Consider the following 21467-nt stretch of genomic DNA (forward strand, 5'->3'; position numbering starts at 1 on the left):
GTGATTGGTCCAAAGGGTTTGTTGTGATTTAAGAGGAGTTATGGAGGCGGAGTCTAAAACGAGCTGGAAGACAGAAACATCAATAAGTGATCAGAAGCTGATCGATTATCTGAATGTCACGTGACTCACGGTCAGGTGGTGGACCGTGTGGTGGACCGTGAGGTGGACCATGAGGTGGACCAGGTGGTGGACCGTGAGGTGGACCGTGAGGTGGACCAGGTGGTGGACCGTGTGGTGGACCGTGAGGTGGACCGTGAGGTGGACCGTGTGGTGGACCGTGAGGTGGACCGTGAGGTGGACCGTGAGGTGGACCAGGTGGTGGACCGTGTGGTGGACCGTGAGGTGGACCAGGTGGTGGACCGTGTGGTGGACCGTGAGGTGGACCGTGAGGTGGACCGTGTGGTGGACCGTGAGGTGGACCGTGAGGTGGACCGTGAGGTGGACCGTGAGGTGGACCGTGAGGTGGACCGTGAGTTGGACCGTGAGGTGGACCGTGAGGTGGACCGTGAGGTGGACCGTGAGGTGGACCGTGAGGTGGACCGTGAGGTGGACCAGGTGGTGGACCGTGAGGTGGACCGTGAGGTGGACCAGGTGGTGGACCATGAGGTGGACCGTGTGGTGGACCGTGAGGTGGACCGTGAGGTGGACCAGGTGGTGGACCGTGAGGTGGACCGTGAGGTGGACCGTGAGGTGGACCGTGAGGTGGACCAGGTGGTGGACCGTGAGGTGGACCGTGAGGTGGACCAGGTGGTGGACCGTGAGGTGGACCGTGAGGTGGACCGTGAGGTGGACCGTGAGGTGGACCGTGAGGTGGACCGTGAGGTGGACCGTGAGGTGGACCGTGTGGTGGACCAGGTGGTGGACCGTGTGGTGGACCGTGAGGTGGACCGTGGTGGACCAGGTGGTGGTCCCTGTGGTGGACCAGGTGGTGGACCGTGAGGTGGACCGTGAGGTGGACCGTGAGGTGGACCGTGAGGTGGACCGTGAGGTGGACCGTGAGGTGGACCAGGTGGTGGACCGTGAGGTGGACCATGAGGTGGACCAGGTGGTGGACCATGAGGTGGACCAGGTGGTGGACCATGAGGTGGACCAGGTGGTGGACCGTGAGGTGGACCGTGAGGTGGACCGTGTGGTGGACCAGGTGGTGGACCGTGTGGTGGACCGTGAGGTGGACCGTGTGGTGGACCAGGTGGTGGACCGTGTGGTGGACCAGGTGGTGGACCGTGAGGTGGACCGTGAGGTGGACCGTGAGGTGGACCGTGAGGTGGACCGTGAGGTGGACCGTGAGGTGGACCAGGTGGTGGACCGTGAGGTGGACCGTGAGGTGGACCAGGTGGTGGACCGTGTGGTGGACCGTGAGGTGGACCGTGAGGTGGACCAGGTGGTGGACCGTGAGGTGGACCAGGTGGTGGACCGTGAGGTGGACCGTGAGGTGGACCGTGAGGTGGACCGTGAGGTGGACCAGGTGGTGGACCGTGAGGTGGACCGTGAGGTGGACCATGAGGTGGACCAGGTGGTGGACCGTGAGGTGGACCGTGAGGTGGACCGTGAGGTGGACCGTGAGGTGGACCGTGAGGTGGACCAGGTGGTGGACCGTGAGGTGGACCAGGTGGTGGACCGTGTGGTGGACCGTGAGGTGGACCAGGTGGTGGACCGTGAGGTGGACCAGGTGGTGGACCGTGAGGTGGACCGTGAGGTGGACCGTGAGGTGGACCGTGAGGTGGACCGTGTGGTGGACCGTGAGGTGGACCAGGTGGTGGACCGTGTGGTGGACCGTGAGGTGGACCAGGTGGTGGACCGTGAGGTGGACCAGGTGGTGGACCGTGAGGTGGACCGTGTGGTGGACCGTGAGGTGGACCGTGAGGTGGACCAGGTGGTGGACCGTGTGGTGGACCGTGAGGTGGACCAGGTGGTGGACCGTGTGGTGGACCGTGAGGTGGACCAGGTGGTGGACCGTGAGGTGGACCAGGTGGTGGACCGTGAGGTGGACCGTGAGGTGGACCGTGAGGTGGACCGTGAGGTGGACCAGGTGGTGGACCGTGTGGTGGACCGTGAGGTGGACCAGGTGGTGGACCGTGTGGTGGACCGTGAGGTGGACCGTGTGGTGGACCGTGAGGTGGACCAGGTGGTGGACCGTGAGGTGGACCGTGAGGTGGACCGTGAGGTGGACCGTGAGGTGGACCGTGAGGTGGACCAGGTGGTGGACCGTGTGGTGGACCGTGAGGTGGACCGTGTGGTGGACCGTGAGGTGGACCAGGTGGTGGACCGTGAGGTGGACCGTGTGGTGGACCGTGAGGTGGACCGTGAGGTGGACCGTGAGGTGGACCAGGTGGTGGACCGTGTGGTGGACCGTGAGGTGGACCGTGTGGTGGACCAGGTGGTGGACCGTGAGGTGGACCAGGTGGTGGACCGTGAGGTGGACCGTGAGGTGGACCGTGAGGTGGACCAGGTGGTGGACCGTGAGGTGGACCGTGTGGTGGACCGTGAGGTGGACCGTGTGGTGGACCGTGAGGTGGACCAGGTGGTGGACCGTGTGGTGGACCGTGAGGTGGACCGTGTGGTGGACCGTGAGGTGGACCGTGAGGTGGACCGTGAGGTGGACCAGGTGGTGGACCGTGTGGTGGACCGTGAGGTGGACCAGGTGGTGGACCGTGAGGTGGACCAGGTGGTGGACCGTGAGGTGGACCGTGAGGTGGACCAGGTGGTGGACCGTGAGGTGGACCAGGTGGTGGACCGTGTGGTGGACCGTGAGGTGGACCAGGTGGTGGACCGTGTGGTGGACCGTGAGGTGGACCGTGAGGTGGACCGTGTGGTGGACCGTGAGGTGGACCGTGAGGTGGACCGTGAGGTGGACCGTGAGGTGGACCAGGTGGTGGACCGTGAGGTGGACCGTGAGGTGGACCGTGAGGTGGACCGTGAGGTGGACCGTGTGGTGGACCGTGTGGTGGACCGTGAGGTGGACCGTGAGGTGGACCAGGTGGTGGACCATGAGGTGGACCGTGTGGTGGACCGTGAGGTGGACCGTGAGGTGGACCAGGTGGTGGACCGTGAGGTGGACCGTGAGGTGGACCGTGAGGTGGACCATGAGGTGGACCAGGTGGTGGACCGTGAGGTGGACCGTGAGGTGGACCAGGTGGTGGACCGTGAGGTGGACCGTGAGGTGGACCGTGAGGTGGACCATGAGGTGGACCGTGTGGTGGACCGTGAGGTGGACCGTGTGGTGGACCAGGTGGTGGACCGTGTGGTGGACCGTGAGGTGGACCGTGTGGTGGACCAGGTGGTGGACCGTGTGGTGGACCAGGTGGTGGACCGTGAGGTGGACCGTGAGGTGGACCGTGAGGTGGACCGTGAGGTGGACCGTGAGGTGGACCGTGAGGTGGACCAGGTGGTGGACCGTGAGGTGGACCATGAGGTGGACCAGGTGGTGGACCATGAGGTGGACCAGGTGGTGGACCGTGAGGTGGACCAGGTGGTGGACCGTGAGGTGGACCGTGAGGTGGACCGTGTGGTGGACCAGGTGGTGGACCGTGTGGTGGACCGTGAGGTGGACCGTGTGGTGGACCAGGTGGTGGACCGTGTGGTGGACCAGGTGGTGGACCGTGAGGTGGACCGTGAGGTGGACCGTGAGGTGGACCGTGAGGTGGACCGTGAGGTGGACCAGGTGGTGGACCGTGAGGTGGACCGTGAGGTGGACCAGGTGGTGGACCGTGTGGTGGACCGTGAGGTGGACCGTGAGGTGGACCAGGTGGTGGACCGTGAGGTGGACCAGGTGGTGGACCGTGAGGTGGACCGTGAGGTGGACCGTGAGGTGGACCGTGAGGTGGACCAGGTGGTGGACCGTGAGGTGGACCGTGAGGTGGACCGTGAGGTGGACCAGGTGGTGGACCGTGAGGTGGACCGTGAGGTGGACCGTGAGGTGGACCAGGTGGTGGACCGTGAGGTGGACCAGGTGGTGGACCGTGTGGTGGACCGTGAGGTGGACCAGGTGGTGGACCGTGAGGTGGACCAGGTGGTGGACCGTGAGGTGGACCGTGAGGTGGACCGTGAGGTGGACCGTGAGGTGGACCGTGTGGTGGACCGTGAGGTGGACCAGGTGGTGGACCGTGTGGTGGACCGTGAGGTGGACCAGGTGGTGGACCGTGAGGTGGACCAGGTGGTGGACCGTGAGGTGGACCAGGTGGTGGACCGTGAGGTGGACCGTGAGGTGGACCAGGTGGTGGACCGTGTGGTGGACCGTGAGGTGGACCAGGTGGTGGACCGTGTGGTGGACCGTGAGGTGGACCAGGTGGTGGACCGTGAGGTGGACCAGGTGGTGGACCATGAGGTGGACCGTGAGGTGGACCGTGAGGTGGACCGTGAGGTGGACCAGGTGGTGGACCGTGTGGTGGACCGTGAGGTGGACCAGGTGGTGGACCGTGTGGTGGACCGTGAGGTGGACCGTGTGGTGGACCGTGAGGTGGACCAGGTGGTGGACCGTGAGGTGGACCGTGAGGTGGACCGTGAGGTGGACCGTGAGGTGGACCGTGAGGTGGACCGTGTGGTGGACCGTGAGGTGGACCGTGTGGTGGACCGTGAGGTGGACCAGGTGGTGGACCAGGTGGTGGACCGTGAGGTGGACCAGGTGGTGGACCGTGAGGTGGACCGTGAGGTGGACCGTGAGGTGGACCAGGTGGTGGACCGTGTGGTGGACCGTGAGGTGGACCGTGTGGTGGACCAGGTGGTGGACCGTGAGGTGGACCAGGTGGTGGACCGTGAGGTGGACCGTGAGGTGGACCGTGAGGTGGACCAGGTGGTGGACCGTGAGGTGGACCGTGTGGTGGACCGTGAGGTGGACCGTGTGGTGGACCGTGAGGTGGACCGTGAGGTGGACCAGGTGGTGGACCGTGTGGTGGACCGTGAGGTGGACCGTGTGGTGGACCGTGAGGTGGACCGTGAGGTGGACCGTGAGGTGGACCAGGTGGTGGACCGTGTGGTGGACCGTGAGGTGGACCATGAGGTGGACCAGGTGGTGGACCGTGAGGTGGACCAGGTGGTGGACCGTGAGGTGGACCGTGAGGTGGACCGTGAGGTGGACCGTGAGGTGGACCGTGTGGTGGACCGTGAGGTGGACCAGGTGGTGGACCGTGTGGTGGACCGTGAGGTGGACCAGGTGGTGGACCGTGAGGTGGACCAGGTGGTGGACCGTGAGGTGGACCGTGTGGTGGACCGTGAGGTGGACCGTGAGGTGGACCAGGTGGTGGACCGTGTGGTGGACCGTGAGGTGGACCAGGTGGTGGACCGTGTGGTGGACCGTGAGGTGGACCAGGTGGTGGACCGTGAGGTGGACCAGGTGGTGGACCGTGAGGTGGACCGTGAGGTGGACCGTGAGGTGGACCGTGAGGTGGACCAGGTGGTGGACCGTGTGGTGGACCGTGAGGTGGACCAGGTGGTGGACCGTGTGGTGGACCGTGAGGTGGACCGTGTGGTGGACCGTGAGGTGGACCAGGTGGTGGACCAGGTGGTGGACCGTGAGGTGGACCAGGTGGTGGACCGTGAGGTGGACCGTGAGGTGGACCGTGAGGTGGACCAGGTGGTGGACCGTGTGGTGGACCGTGGTGGACCAGGTGGTGGACCGTGTGGTGGACCGTGAGGTGGACCAGGTGGTGGACCGTGAGGTGGACCGTGAGGTGGACCGTGAGGTGGACCGTGAGGTGGACCGTGAGGTGGACCAGGTGGTGGACCGTGTGGTGGACCGTGAGGTGGACCGTGTGGTGGACCGTGAGGTGGACCAGGTGGTGGACCAGGTGGTGGACCGTGAGGTGGACCAGGTGGTGGACCGTGAGGTGGACCGTGAGGTGGACCGTGAGGTGGACCAGGTGGTGGACCAGGTGGTGGACCGTGAGGTGGACCGTGAGGTGGACCAGGTGGTGGACCGTGAGGTGGACCGTGAGGTGGACCAGGTGGTGGACCGTGAGGTGGACCAGGTGGTGGACCGTGAGGTGGACCGTGAGGTGGACCGTGAGGTGGACCAGGTGGTGGACCGTGAGGTGGACCGTGTGGTGGACCGTGAGGTGGACCGTGTGGTGGACCGTGAGGTGGACCAGGTGGTGGACCGTGTGGTGGACCGTGAGGTGGACCGTGTGGTGGACCGTGAGGTGGACCGTGAGGTGGACCGTGAGGTGGACCAGGTGGTGGACCGTGTGGTGGACCGTGAGGTGGACCATGAGGTGGACCAGGTGGTGGACCGTGAGGTGGACCAGGTGGTGGACCGTGTGGTGGACCGTGAGGTGGACCGTGAGGTGGACCGTGAGGTGGACCGTGAGGTGGACCAGGTGGTGGACCGTGTGGTGGACCGTGTGGTGGACCGTGAGGTGGACCAGGTGGTGGACCGTGAGGTGGACCGTGAGGTGGACCGTGAGGTGGACCGTGAGGTGGACCGTGAGGTGGACCAGGTGGTGGACCGTGAGGTGGACCGTGAGGTGGACCAGGTGGTGGACCGTGAGGTGGACCGTGAGGTGGACCGTGAGGTGGACCAGGTGGTGGACCAGGTGGTGGACCGTGAGGTGGACCGTGAGGTGGACCGTGAGGTGGACCGTGAGGTGGACCAGGTGGTGGACCGTGAGGTGGACCGTGAGGTGGACCAGGTGGTGGACCGTGAGGTGGACCGTGAGGTGGACCGTGAGGTGGACCAGGTGGTGGACCGTGAGGTGGACCGTGAGGTGGACCGTGAGGTGGACCGTGAGGTGGACCAGGTGGTGGACCGTGTGGTGGACCGTGAGGTGGACCGTGAGGTGGACCAGGTGGTGGACCGTGAGGTGGACCGTGTGGTGGACCGTGAGGTGGACCAGGTGGTGGACCGTGTGGTGGACCGTGAGGTGGACCGTGAGGTGGACCAGGTGGTGGACCGTGAGGTGGACCGTGAGGTGGACCAGGTGGTGGACCGTGAGGTGGACCGTGTGGTGGACCGTGGTGGACCAGGTGGTGGACCGTGAGGTGGACCAGGTGGTGGACCGTGAGGTGGACCGTGAGGTGGACCGTGAGGTGGACCGTGAGGTGGACCGTGAGGTGGACCGTGTGGTGGACCGTGAGGTGGACCAGGTGGTGGACCGTGAGGTGGACCAGGTGGTGGACCGTGAGGTGGACCGTGTGGTGGACCGTGAGGTGGACCGTGAGGTGGACCGTGAGGTGGACCAGGTGGTGGACCGTGGTGGACCGTGTGGTGGACCGTGAGGTGGACCAGGTGGTGGACCGTGAGGTGGACCGTGTGGTGGACCGTGAGGTGGACCAGGTGGTGGACCGTGTGGTGGACCGTGAGGTGGACCGTGAGGTGGACCAGGTGGTGGACCGTGAGGTGGACCGTGTGGTGGACCGTGAGGTGGACCGTGAGGTGGACCAGGTGGTGGACCGTGTGGTGGACCGTGAGGTGGACCAGGTGGTGGACCAGGTGGTGGACCGTGAGGTGGACCGTGAGGTGGACCAGGTGGTGGACCAGGTGGTGGACCGTGTGGTGGACCGTGTGGTGGACCGTGAGGTGGACCGTGAGGTGGACCAGGTGGTGGACCGTGTGGTGGACCGTGTGGTGGACCGTGAGGTGGACCAGGTGGTGGACCGTGTGGTGGACCATGAGGTGGACCAGGTGGTGGACCGTGTGGTGGACCGTGAGGTGGACCATGAGGTGGACCAGGTGGTGGACCAGGTGGTGGACCAGGTGGTGGACCGTGAGGTGGACCAGGTGGTGGACCGTGTGGTGGACCGTGAGGTGGACCGTGAGGTGGACCGTGAGGTGGACCGTGAGGTGGACCGTGTGGTGGACCGTGAGGTGGACCGTGTGGTGGACCGTGAGGTGGACCAGGTGGTGGACCGTGAGGTGGACCGTGAGGTGGACCAGGTGGTGGACCGTGAGGTGGACCGTGAGGTGGACCGTGAGGTGGACCGTGAGGTGGACCGTGTGGTGGACCGTGTGGTGGACCGTGAGGTGGACCGTGTGGTGGACCGTGAGGTGGACCGTGAGGTGGACCGTGAGGTGGACCGTGTGGTGGACCGTGTGGTGGACCGTGAGGTGGACCGTGAGGTGGACCGTGAGGTGGACCAGGTGGTGGACCGTGAGGTGGACCGTGAGGTGGACCGTGAGGTGGACCAGGTGGTGGACCGTGAGGTGGACCATGAGGTGGACCAGGTGGAGGACCATGAGGTGGACCGTGAGGTGGACCGTGAGGTGGACCGTGTGGTGGACCAGGTGGAGGACCATGAGGTGGACCAGGTGGAGGACCATGAGGTGGACCGTGAGGTGGACCGTGAGGTGGACCAGGTGGAGGACCATGAGGTGGACCGTGAGGTGGACCGTGAGGTGGACCGTGAGGTGGACCAGGTGGAGGACCATGAGGTGGACCGTGAGGTGGACCGTGAGGTGGACCAGGTGGAGGACCGTGAGGTGGACCAGGTGGAGGACCATGAGGTGGACCGTGAGGTGGACCGTGAGGTGGACCGTGAGGTGGACCGTGAGGTGGACCGTGAGGTGGACCAGGTGGAGGACCATGAGGTGGACCGTGAGGTGGACCGTGAGGTGGACCAGGTGGAGGACCAGGTGGTGGACCGTGAGGTGGACCGTGAGGTGGACCGTGAGGTGGACCGTGAGGTGGACCAGGTGGAGGACCGTGAGGTGGACCGTGAGGTGGACCGTGTGGTGGACCGTGTGGTGGACCGTGAGGTGGACCATGAGGTGGACCATGAGGTGGACCGTGAGGTGGACCGTGAGGTGGACCGTGTGGTGGACCGTGAGGTGGACCGTGAGGTGGACCGTGAGGTGGACCATGAGGTGGACCGTGTGGAGGACCAGGTGGTGGACCGTGAGGTGGACCGTGGTGGACCGTGAGGTGGACCATGGACCGTGGTGGACCGTGTGGACCGGTGGACCGTGAGGTGGACCGTGGCCACCTGGACCAGGTGGACCAGGGAGTGGTGGTGGACCGTGAGGTGGACCGAGGTACCGTGGTGGACCGTGAGGTGGACCGTGGTGGACCGTTAGGTGGACCGTGAGAGGACCGTGAGTACCTTAGTAGCTGGACACGAGGACAGGCTCGTTAGTACCCTTCTAGTGGACCGTTAGGTACACAGAGGACACGTCGACACAGACTTTGTGAACTCCGCCTCACGGAAGTTCCTCCAGCCACCTTCAGAGAAGGAGACTCTGAGGGAGTACTGGTCATCGAACCTGAGTACACAGAGTACACAGAGTACACGTTAGTACACAGAGTACACGTTAGTACACAGAGGACACGTTAGTACACAGAGTACACGTTAGTACACAGAGGACACGTTAGTACACAGAGTACACGTTAGTACACAGAGGACACGTTAGTACACAGAGGACACGTTAGTACACACAGTACACGTTAGTACACAGAGGACACGTTAGTACACAGAGTACACGTCAGTTAGCTGGGATGCATAAACACAAAGTATAAAGACACAGAGTACATCGTCAGAGTGCATGCTGGGTAGTCAGACCGTTTGAGGGAGGAGGAGAGCTGCCACATGTGGTCCGGGTCCAGACCAGAAGGATCCTTCTGCAGGGACACCAGGAAGATGTTCTTCTCCTTGTAGGAGGTGTAGAGGGTCAGGACCCCCATCATGATGAAGTACGTGTGGGGGTTAAGGAACCACCAGGACCCGGGACCACATCAGGACCCCCATCAAGATGAAAATGCGTGGGGGGGGTTAACCACCACCAGGACCCCGACCCCCACATCGATCCCCTACAGGCCCGAGACCACATCAGGGCCCCTACAGGACCCGGGACCACATCAGGGCCCCTACAGGACCCCCATCATGATGAAGTACGTGTGGGGGTTAAGGAACCACGACCAGGACCCGGGACCACATCAGGACCCCTACAGGGCCCGAGACCACATCAGGGCCCCTACAGGACCCGGGACCACATCAGGGCCCCTACAGGACCAGAGACCACATCAGGGCCCCTACAGGACCCGGGACCACATCAGGACCCCTACAGGACCCGGGACCACATCAGGGCCCCTACAGGACCCGAGACCACATCAGGGCCCCTACAGGACCCGGGACCACATCAGGACCCCTACAGGGCCCGAGACCACATCAGGGCCCCTACAGGACCCGAGACCACATCAGGACCCCTACAGGACCCCTACAGGACCCGGGACCACATCAGGACCCCTACAGGACCCGAGACCACATCAGGACCCCTACAGGACCCCTACAGGACCCCTACAGGACCCGGGACCACATCAGGGCCCCGTCCAGAGGCCAGAAGGATATGAGACGACGCAGCAGGCCAGCACCGGCCGGGACTCGGGGAAGGGGTGCAGGAAGTCCCAGACCAGCGCCAGCATGGCGAACAGGCAGGACACGGTGCAGACCACCAGGCGGCCGTCCACCAGCCCGAAGCTCTCCACGTAGCCGAACTTCTCCAGCAGCACCTGGAGGACGCCACTGGTTATTGATCCACTGGTTATTGATCAGATATTGATAGGAGACGACCTTTCAGAATAAAAGCTCACCTTCTTTGCAGCGTCATCCAGAGAGTTCTTCACGGCGGCTCCGTCCCATTTATCGATCTTCACCGGCTTCTCATCGATCCTCCACTGGAACACACACACACACGCGCACGCACTCACTCGCGTTAGCCTCGCGGGCTAACTGCAGCGCTCTCCGGGTGGAGACAGACACCACGCCGGGTCTGGGGTCTCCCCTTCGGGACGCTCACGCGCTGGCGCCTCACCTTCTCCAGCAGTCCGCTCTTTCCGTTCCTCGCAGCCGCCATCTTGTCTTCCGCTCCGAAAGCGGGTCTGTGACTTTGACGCATTTGATTGGCTCTCGCCAGCGTCTGAAGGACACGTGATACCTGACGTCATCGCGTGCGCTCTTTGTTTGCTCGCACACAAATCATAAATAAACACAAATAAAACTAGAACGGGCACTCGGTAGAGCGCATACCTTCGCATATCACAAGATTGGGCATTGAATTATGAAAATTTTGGCATTAGTTGCATGCCAATTGGACAAAAATGTATCGTGCTATGGTAATAAAAAAGATGTTGACCTTTCCATGACCTTGACCTTGACCTTTGACCCGATTGATCCCAAAATCTAATCAAATGGTCCCCGGATAATAACCAATCATCCCACCAAATTCCATGTGATTCAAGAAGATTTGACCTGTTCATGACCTTTGACCTTGACCTTTGACCCGATCGATCCCAAAATCTAATTAACTGGTCCCCGGATAATAAACAATCATCCCACCAAATTTCAATTTCATTCGGTTCAATACTTTTTGAGTTCTGCGAAAGATTTTGACCTGTTCATGACCTTTGACCTTGACCTTTGACCCGATCGATCCCAAAATCTCATCAACTGGTCCCCGGATAATAAACAATCATCCCACCAAATTGCATGCGATTCGGTTCAATACTTTTTGAGTTTTGCGAATAACACGCATACAAATAAATAAATTAATACACGGCGATCAAAACATAACCTTCCGGCATTTTCAATGCGAAGGTAATGACGTAAAACACTAAAGTGACCATATTTTACAAAACAGAAATATGTTGAAGCTCTTACTTTTAAACATTTTCATAAGTCATGATATGAATATATGTATCTATATTTATAACCGTTCTTAGTTGTATTGCTGGATTCACATGATTCATCACTATATCCTTTAAACTGTATTAACTTATAAACATTGTGTAGATTAAGGTTTCTTTATTGCATCTTATTTACAGATGTTTATGAATATTCTCATCAGCTCTGAAACGGATTATTTATTGAGTTTAACTGGTCGATTTGCGCGTCCCTTTGGATAATCTCACTCTTCCGGTAAGCTCCGGTTGCTCAGCAGCGAGCATGGCTTCTTCTTCTCCCCCTCCCGCTCCTCTTGCTCAGTGTGTCTCATGTCTAGTTCTCCCCCTGCCTCCCTTAATGATAACGATACATGCAACAAGTGTAGTTTATTTGCTAGGTTGGAGGCAGGTCTAAGTGGGTTAGATGCACGGCTCCGCGCTATCGAAGCTCAGACAGCTATGCTAGTTAGCCCGCCCTCTCCCGTAGCCGGCGCGGAGCTACAGTCAGCTGATAGCTGTTCCCCGGCGGTAACCGTGCAGCCGGATGGTTGGGTAACTGTTCGCAGGAGTCGTAAGTCTACACAGAAGCCCGCTGTGCACCAACCACTTCACGTTTCCAACCGGTTTTCCCTGCTCAGCGACACGCTGAGGAACACACCCTGGTTATCGGGAGCTCTACAGTCGGGAACGTGAAAATAGCGAAGCCGCGGACCAGAGTCGTGTGCCTCCCGGGGGCCAGAGCGGGCGACGTGGAGTCTTGTTTGAAGCTGCTGGCTAAGGACAAGCGGAGATACAGTCAGATTGTAATACACGCCGGTGGTAATGACGCCCGAGCCCGCCGCTCGGAACTCACTCAAATTAATGTGGAATCCGTGTGTGCTTATGCCAAGACGTTGTGGACACGTCGTTTTCTCTGGCCCTCTCCCAAATGTGCAGACAGACGAATTGTTTAGCCGAATGTCGTCTTTCAACCGCTGGCTGTCGAGGTGCCCAGCGAATAATGTGGGCTACGTAGACAACTGGAAGACTTTCTGGGGAAAACCTGATGAGGAGAGACGGCATTCATCCCACGCTGGACGGAGCGCGTCTCATTTCTGACCACATGACCACGTTGATCACCGGACAGCCAAATCTGTGACAACGCAGGGTTCATGTCAGAAAGCAGAAACAGAGGAGCCCCACGCCCCTGTCATCCCTGTCACCCAGTGTCCCCCATAGCCCATCCCTCCCCCGGGGCCTCCCCCCTCTCACCCAGTGTCCCCCATAGCACATCCCTCCCCCGGGGCCTCCTCTCACCCAGTGTCCCCATAGCCCATCCCTCCCCGGGCCTCCCCTCTCACCCAGTGTCCCCATAGCACATCCCTCCCCGGGCCTCCCTCTCACCCAGTGTCCCCATAGCACATCCCTCCCCGGCCTCCCTCTCACCCAGTGTCCCCATAGCACATCCCTCCCCGGGCCTCCCTCTCACCCAGTGTCCCCATAGCCCATCCCTCCCGGGGCCTCCCCTCTCACCCAGTGTCCCCATAGCACATCCTCGCCTGGCCTCCCTCTCACCCAGTGTCCCCATAGCACATCCCTCCCGGGCCTCCCTCTCACCCAGTGTCCCCATAGCCCATCCCTCCCCGGGCCTCCTCTCACCCAGTGTCCCACATAGCCCATCCTCCCCGGGCCTCCCTCTCACCCAGTGTCCCCATAGCACATCCCTCCCCGGGCCTCCCTCTCACCCAGTGTCCCCCATAGCACATCCTCCCCGGGCCTCCCTCTCACCCAGTGTCCCCATAGCACATCCCTCCCCGGGCCTCCCTCTCACCCAGTGTCCCCATAGCACATCCCTCCCCGGGCCTCCTCTCACCCAGTGTCCCCATAGCCCATCCCTCCCCGGGCCTCCCCTCTCACCCAGTGTCCCCATAGCACATCCCTCCCGGGCCTCCCCTCTCACCCAGTGTCCCCATAGCACATCCCTCCCCGGGCCTCCTCTCACCCAGTGTCCCCATAGCACATCCTCCCCGGGCCCTCCCAGTGGCGGTTCGTCCATAGCGCTAGGCGCCCCCTCTTAAAATTTGGAGATGAAAAAAAAAGAAGAAGAAAAAAAGAAAAAAATCTGTCAAAAAACATTATATGCCAAATCATTTAAATAGTAAATATACCGTGTTGACGCTAAATGTGTGGGAGACCGTAAGCCCCTGTCAACAACCACTTAAGTTAATGTGAAAAATATAATATATCGCCATTATCACAGAGAGAAGCCCTCCCTTTTCGGGCGCTGGTCTAACGGTGTGCGGCATCGATACAACATTTCAGTCGTTTGGCAAAGACCGGCTTCACATTGGCGGATGAAACCGAATCTTGGGCGCAAATGCGCACGCGATTGGATTATTCGGCAGATCAGAGACCCGTATGTTCCCTCAGCCCATAGAGAGAGTGTTGCCAGGTCCGCGGTTTTCCTGCGGAATCGGGCCACTTTTGAAGTGTTGCGGGTTGAATTTGTTGTCCTTGGTTCGGGTAGACCTATTTTGCATGCAAATTACATGAATATCTTTAAATAAAAATCCATATTTTAAATGAAATAATTTATTCATACCCAAATCCTACCAAACTGACTCCAGATCAGCACGTACACACATTTTATTTATGATAATATACTGTATCTAATTACACAAGGCCATTTTAGGACATAGGGGAAATAACTGTTTAGGGAAAACTGCTTTTAATGCTGGCAAACTAAACATATGTTGTTACTTTGTAGATATTACAATATATTTGGCAATGATAGCAATGCTGTTGGACTTTAAAAGCAGTGTATATGGTTTGACACGGGCATATTTTGAGTTCTGATATTGGGCTGGTTTTGGGCTGGTTTTGATTGGCCATTGGGCTGGTTTTGTCACACAGACCTGGCAACCCTGCTCACAATGGTTTTATATTGCTGAGGGTGAGTTGAGTGAAAACGATGTTGCACTATTTTGGCTATATTCTTTATAAAATTAACCGCTTATGTTACATACAGTAATGGTCGCAAATACGATCACGGCGTCCAGCTGTCGTGTCATTTAGACCGTCAACATATACGTTTGGTGGCGGTCTCATTGAGCCACTTTGGCACCGCTTGTTTAGCTACATCCGTCGCCCGACGTATATTTTCCTTGTGTAAATTGTGTTTTGCGTGTCTAGGAAGTGGAAGTGCAGAGACAGATCAGAAGGCAAATGTGTGTGTTCTGTTGTCTTCTGCAGGTATGTGTTTCCTTTTGTTCAAAGTTAGAATTTTCTCTGTTTCTGCTGAAATGACTCTAGCTCATGTAGTTATTTATTTTGTCCATTAGGGTCTCTGTTTTCCCTTGTATGTTACATGTCATGGTTTTTGATGAGAATTGTTATTATTTAGATTTAATGTGGTCCTGTCTTCCATGGACAATGGTTTTATTTTGCTGAGGGAAGTGGAAGTGCAGAGACAGATCAGAAGGCAAATGTGTGTGTTCTGTTGTCTTTTGCAGAATAAATAAGTGCTGGGAAAATCCACCATCTGAGCCGACTTCTTCCATGCCCGTTCCACATCTGTAACATCTGCTCTGAACCTCTTTCATGTGAGGGTGAAACTCTTTTATTTTGCAAACCTCTAAAACCCAACCCAATGTTTCTTAAAGAATTCTGCTCTGAACCTCTCATGCCCAAAGTTACAGTGTGTTGATAATTGTTGTTGGACAGTGTTGAGCACGGTGTGTTCTTGAAATAAAGCTTTGTTTTTTACAATATTCTACTCAAAACCTCTTTTCTTCTCATTGTTGAGTGCTATTTAAACCGCGCCGCCCAACTGCGCCCCCCCAAAAAAAAATTTCACCAGCCGCCACTGCCTCCCCCCTCTCACCCAGTGTCCCCCATAGCACATCCCTCCCCCGGGGCCTCCCCCCTCTCACCCAGTGTCCCCATAGCACATCCCTCCCCGGGCCTCCCCTCTCACCCAGTGTCCCCATAGCCCATCCTCCCCGGGCCTCCCCTCTCACCCAGTGTCCCCATAGCACATCCTCCCCGGGCCTCCCCTCTCACCCAGTGTCCCCATAGCCCATCCCTCCCCGGGCCTCCCTCTCACCCAGTGTCCCCATAGCCCATCCCTCCCCGGCCTCCCCTCTCACCCAGTGTCCCCATAGCACATCCCTCCCCGGGCCTCCCCTCTCACCCAGTGTCCCCATAGCACATCCCTCCCGGGCCTCCCCTCTCACCCAGTGTCCCCATAGCCCATCCCTCCCCGGGGCCTCCCTCTCACCCAGTGTCCCCATAGCACATCCCTCCCCGGGCCTCCCCTCTCACCCAGTGTCCCCATAGCACATCCTCCCCTCTCACCCAGTGTCCCCATAGCCCATCCTCCCCGGGCCTCCTCTCACCCAGTGTCCCCATAGCACATCCCTCCCCGGGGCCTCCCCCCCTCTCACCCAGTGTCCCTCATAGCACACCCCTCCCCCGGGGTCTCCCCCCCTCTCACCCAGTGTCCCCCATAGCACATCCCTCCGCCCGGGCCTCCCCTCACCCAGTGTCCCCATAGCCCATCCCTCCCCGGGCCTCCCTCTCACCCAGTGTCCCCATAGCCCATCCCTCCCCGGGCCTCCCCCTCTCACCCAGTGTCCCCATAGCACATCCCTCCCCGGGCCTCCCCTCTCACCCAGTGTCCCCATAGCACATCCCTCCCGGGCCTCCCCCCTCTCACCCAGTGTCCCCATAGCACCTCCCTCCCCGGGGCCTCCCCTCTCACCCAGTGTCCCCCATAGCACATCCCTCCCCCGGGGCCTCCCCCCCTCTCACCCAGTCCCTCCCAGAGCTCCATAGAGAGTGTGTCTGTCCCACGGCCACTTCAATTAAATTAATCAAAAGTAAGCAGAAGAGGAGTCGTACACAATAACCTTATACAAGTTAACACCATTATTTCAGCAGTGCAACAAAACAGGACTATTAAATGTGGTCTCCTAAATATTCGATCTCTGTCATCTAAAGCTGTGTTACTCAATGATTTAATATCAGATAATCACATTGATTTATGTTGCCTAACTGAAACCTGGCTGAGCCATGAAGAATATGTCTGCCTGAATGAATCGACTCCTCCAAGTCATATTAATACTCACATTCCTCCAGGCACCGGTCGAGGAGGTGGAGTAGCAGCCATCTTTGAATCGAGCCTATTAATTAATCCTCAACCAAAATTACACTACACCTCATTTGAAAGCCTTGTTCTTAGTCTTTCACATCCAACCTGGAAAACACTACAGCCAATTCGATTTGTGATTCTGTACCGGCCACCAGGTCCATATTCAGAGTTTATATCTGAATTCTCAGAATTTATATCTAGTTTGGTTCTTAAAACTGATAAAGTTATTATTGTAGGAGATTTTAATATCCATGTGGATGTTGATAATGATTGCCTTAGTGCTGCATTCATCTCCTTGTTGGACTCGATTGGCTTCTGTCAGAGAGTACAGAAACCCACTCACAGCTTTGGCCACACGCATGATCTTGTTCTTACTTATGGCGTTGACATTGAGCATTTGAACGTCTTCCCACAGAATCCTCTTCTGTCAGACCACAACCTCATAACTTTTGAATTTATACTACCGGAGTGTACTCCGTTAGTCAAAAGTTTCTACACTAGATGTCTAACTGATAGTGCTGTAGCTAAATTTAAAGAAGCGATTCCTTCTGTATTTGATTCGATACCACGCCTCAATATAACAGAGGACTCCTGGTCTAACTTTAGTCCGTCCCAGATTGATCATCTTGTTGACAGTGCCACAGGCTCTCTGAGAATGACACTGGACTCGATAGCCCTCTGAAGAAGAAGACAGTGAGGAAGAGGAGGTTTGCTCCTGGTATAACCCTCAGACCCGCAAACTGAAGCAAACGTCAAAAGCTTGAACGCATATGGCGTTCAACTAATCTGGAAGAATCCCGCTTAGTTTGGCGAGATAGTCTTAAAACATATAAGAAGGCCCTCCGTCATGCCAGAGCAGCCTATTACTCATCAGTAATAGAGAAAAATAAGAACAACCCCAGGTTTCTCTTCAGCACTGTAGCCAGGCTGACAGAGAGTCACAGCTCTGTGGAGCCGAGCATTCCTATAAACCTCAGTGTTAATGACTTTATGAACTTCTTTAATGAAAAGATTTTAACTATTAGGGACAAGATTAATAATCTCTTGCCCTTAACCAGTGATCTGTCCTCAAGTGGAATGGCCTTGGAAACCGCTGTATGCCCTGGTGTATATTTGGAGGGCTTTTCTCCCATCAACCGTGACCAATTATCTTCAACGGTTTCTACTTCGAACACGTCTACCTGTCTCTTGGACCCCATCCCGACGAGGCTGCTTAAAGACGTTTTGCCTTTAATTGGCAGCTCTCTATTAGATATTATCAATGTGTCTCTGCTAACAGGCCACGCACCACACCCTTCAAGGTGGCTGTTATTAAACCTCTCCTGAAGAAGCCCACTCTGGATCCAGAGGTGTTGGCTAACTACAGACCGATCTCTAACCTCCCTTCCTCTCCAAGATCCTTGAGAAAGTGGTCGCAAATCAGTTGTGCGACTTTCTACATCATAATAGTTTATTTGAGAAATTTCAATCAGGATTTAGAAAACACCACAGCACCAAGACGGCACTGGTGAAAATTACAAATGACCTCTTAATGGCAGCAGATAAAGGACTCCTCTCTGTCCTGGTCTTGTTAGACCTTAGTGCTGCATTCGACACCATTGACCATGACATCCTGTTACAGAGACTGGAGCAGTCGATTGGCATTTCAGGCACGGCACTAATTTGGTTTAAATCCTATTTATCAGATCGATCTCAGTTTGTATTTGTAAACGACGCCTCGATAACCACCAACGTTAATCACGGAGTTCCACAAGGTTCTGTGCTTGGACCAATTTTATTTACCTTATACATGCTTCCTTTGGGCAATATTATCAGGAAACACTCCATAAACTTTCATTGTTATGCAGATGACACTCAACTATATTTATCGATAAAACCAGAGGAGAGCAACCAACTCGGTAAAATTCAAGCATGTCTTAAAGACATAAAAACATGGATGACCTGCAACTTCTTGATGTTAAACTCAGACAAAACCAAGTAATTTTAATCCGCCCTGAGCACCTCAGAGATCAATTATCTGGTGATGTGGTTTCTGTAGACGGCATTGCCCTGGCATCCAACACCACTGTAAAGAATATTGGCGTTATCTTTGATCGGGACTTGTCCTTTAACTCCCACGTAAAGCAAATCTCAAGGACTGCATTCTTTCATCTACGTAATATTTCAAAAATCAGGCACATCTTGTCTCAAAAAGATGCAGAAAAATTGGTTCACGTGTCACATTTCGAGACTGGATTACTGCAACTCCTTATTAGCAGGCTGCTCTAATAAATCTCTTAGGTCCTCCAGTTGATCCAGAATGCTGCAGCTCGTGTTCTCACTAAAACTAAGAACAGAGATCACATCACTCCTGCACTAGCTGCTCTGCACTGGCTCCCAGTAAAATCAAGAATCACTTTTAAAATTCTTCTTAACGCACAAAGCCTTGATTGGTGATGCTCCATCATATCTTAAGGAGCTTGTAGTACCATATTGCCCACTAGAGAGCTGCGCTCACTAAATGCGGGACTACTTGTAGTTCCTAGAGTCTTAAAAAGTAGAATGGGAGCCAGAGCCTTTAGTTATCAAGCTCCTCTTTTATGGAACCAGCTTCCAATTTCAGTCCGGGAGGCAGACACAGTCACCTCGTTTAAGAGTAGACTTAAGACCTTCGACAGAGCTTATAGTTACGGCTGAATCAGGTTTGCCCTGGTCCAGCCCCTTGATATGCTGCTATAGGCTTATAGCTGACGGGGGACGTTTTAGGATGCACTGAGTACCTCTCTCCTCTTTTTTCTCTCCTTAAGGATGAATGTTCATCTCTCAATCACACGTTACTAACTCTGCTTTCTCCCCGGAAGTCCTTTTGACTTTACGTCTCATGGGGTCATCGGACCCTATGAGACGGCATAGATCCTATCTGCCTGATGGATCGTCTGGGTCGTGGAATTCCTGCTCATGACTACGCCACTGTCCTGTTGAGACTCCACCCTCCTCCCCACCGCCATCTGCCTGATGGATCGTGGAGGTCTCCATCGTGGAATATGCCTACTATGAACTATTCATACACTCTGTCATATTCATTGAATGTATTTTAACTCTAAATCTGTCCTTCTGTACACATTACATCTATTGCATCTGTCCATCCTGGAGAGGGATCCTCCTCTGTTGCTCTCCAGGTTTCTTCCTTTTTCCCCCTGAAGAGTTATTTGGGAGTTTTTCCTGGTCCGATGTGAGGTTTTGGGGCAGGGATGTCTATGTGTACAGATTGTAAAGCACTCCGAGACAAATTTGTAATTTGTGAAATTGGGCTATACAAATAAACTGAATTGAAAAATAAACTGAATAACAGCGACGTCATGTTGAACTTATTGATGAAGAACAGGAACCTGAGGTCGCTTATCACGAAATACTGCAATTCAAAATCCATGATCAAAATAATTGATCAGGTGTTGAAATTGTGTTCCGATATTATTGTTGTTATTATTATCAGGAGACTTTGGCAAAACAAAACACACCAGCTCTATTCTACCAAACATGAACTGAGAAACATGGTTATTATAAGCAGTATTTATTATATTAGATATTTAATGTGTTTGTATGTATCTGTATGCGTGTGTCTGTGTAGATGTGTGTGTGCATGTGTGTGTCTGTGTAAACGTGTGTGCATGTGTGTGTGTAGACGTGTGTGTGTGTGCATGTGTGTGTAGACGTGTGTGATTATCTAATCGTTTGGCACTCAGCGACATTATAAAATGTGCATATCAGTGTTGGAGTTTAAAAAAGAGTAATACTCTGTCAACAACAACAACAACAGGAGGCCACTCCTCCTGACTGAAGCGTCTCAACATGATGTCACCAAAGAGACGACGTGAAGCAGCACTCACGTTGAAGTACTGCCGCTACCTGAAGGACTTCAACCTGTTGCTCCGACAACAAAGAATCATCTCAACCGGCTCAGACAACACGTCCACCTCTTCTTCCTCCTCTTCTTCCTCTTCTTCTTCTGGGCTCATCACTCCGTCGTTTCACCTCCAGAGACTCAGATAGCAGAGAAACGTCTTCACATTAAAGTCACACATTCAACAAGGTGACCGTGAAGGATCAACCTCATCACAACGTGACACATGGCTGTGAAACATGGCTGTGAAACATGGCTGTGAAACATGGCCGTGAAACATGGTGAAACATGGCCGTGAAACATGGTGAAACATGGCTGTGAAACATGGCTGTGAAACATGGCTGTGAAACATGGCCGTGAAACATGACTGTGAAACATGGCTGTGAAACATGGCTGTGAAACATGGTGAAACATGGCTGTGAAACATGGCTGTGAAACATGGCCGTGAAACATGGCTGTGAAACATGGCTGTGAAACATGGTGAAACATGGCTGTGAAACATGGCTGTGAAACATGGCCGTGAAACATGGCTGTGAAACATGGCTGTGAAACATGGCTGTGAAACATGGTGAAACATGGCTGTGAAACATGGCTGTGAAACATGGCCGTGAAACATGGCCGTGAAACATGGTGAAACATGGCCGTGAAACATGGCTGTGAAACATGGTGAAACATGGCCGTGAAACATGGCCGTGAAACATGGCGGTGAAACATGGCTGTGAAACATGGTGAAACATGGCTGTGAAACATGGCTGTGAAACATGGTGAAACATGGCCGCGAAACATTGCCGTGAAACATGGCGGTGAAACGTGGTTGTTTGACGTGTTTTCACGTAGTTTGGCGTGTTTTCACGTAGTTTGCCGCGTTTTCACG

At 56.2% G+C, this 21467-nt stretch overlaps 1 protein-coding gene across 1 annotated transcript; it reads right to left on the minus strand.

Annotated features, from left to right (window-relative positions):
- Positions 1-9081: 9081 nt before the first annotated feature.
- On the minus strand, positions 9082-10823 carry spcs2 (signal peptidase complex subunit 2). The gene is made up of 5 exons (XM_056441172.1): positions 10736-10823; positions 10515-10598; positions 10273-10433; positions 9487-9621; positions 9082-9190 (listed from the first exon to the last, which is right to left on the minus strand). Exons 1-5 carry the CDS (start codon positions 10817-10819, stop codon positions 9082-9084), a joined length of 573 nt encoding a protein of 190 aa, XP_056297147.1. The 5' UTR covers positions 10820-10823.
- Between the last annotated feature and the right edge of the window lie 10644 nt (positions 10824-21467).

This window comes from Pseudoliparis swirei, chromosome 20, assembly GCF_029220125.1.
Source record: "Pseudoliparis swirei isolate HS2019 ecotype Mariana Trench chromosome 20, NWPU_hadal_v1, whole genome shotgun sequence".
NCBI classification, from domain to species: Eukaryota; Metazoa; Chordata; class Actinopteri; order Perciformes; family Liparidae; genus Pseudoliparis; species Pseudoliparis swirei.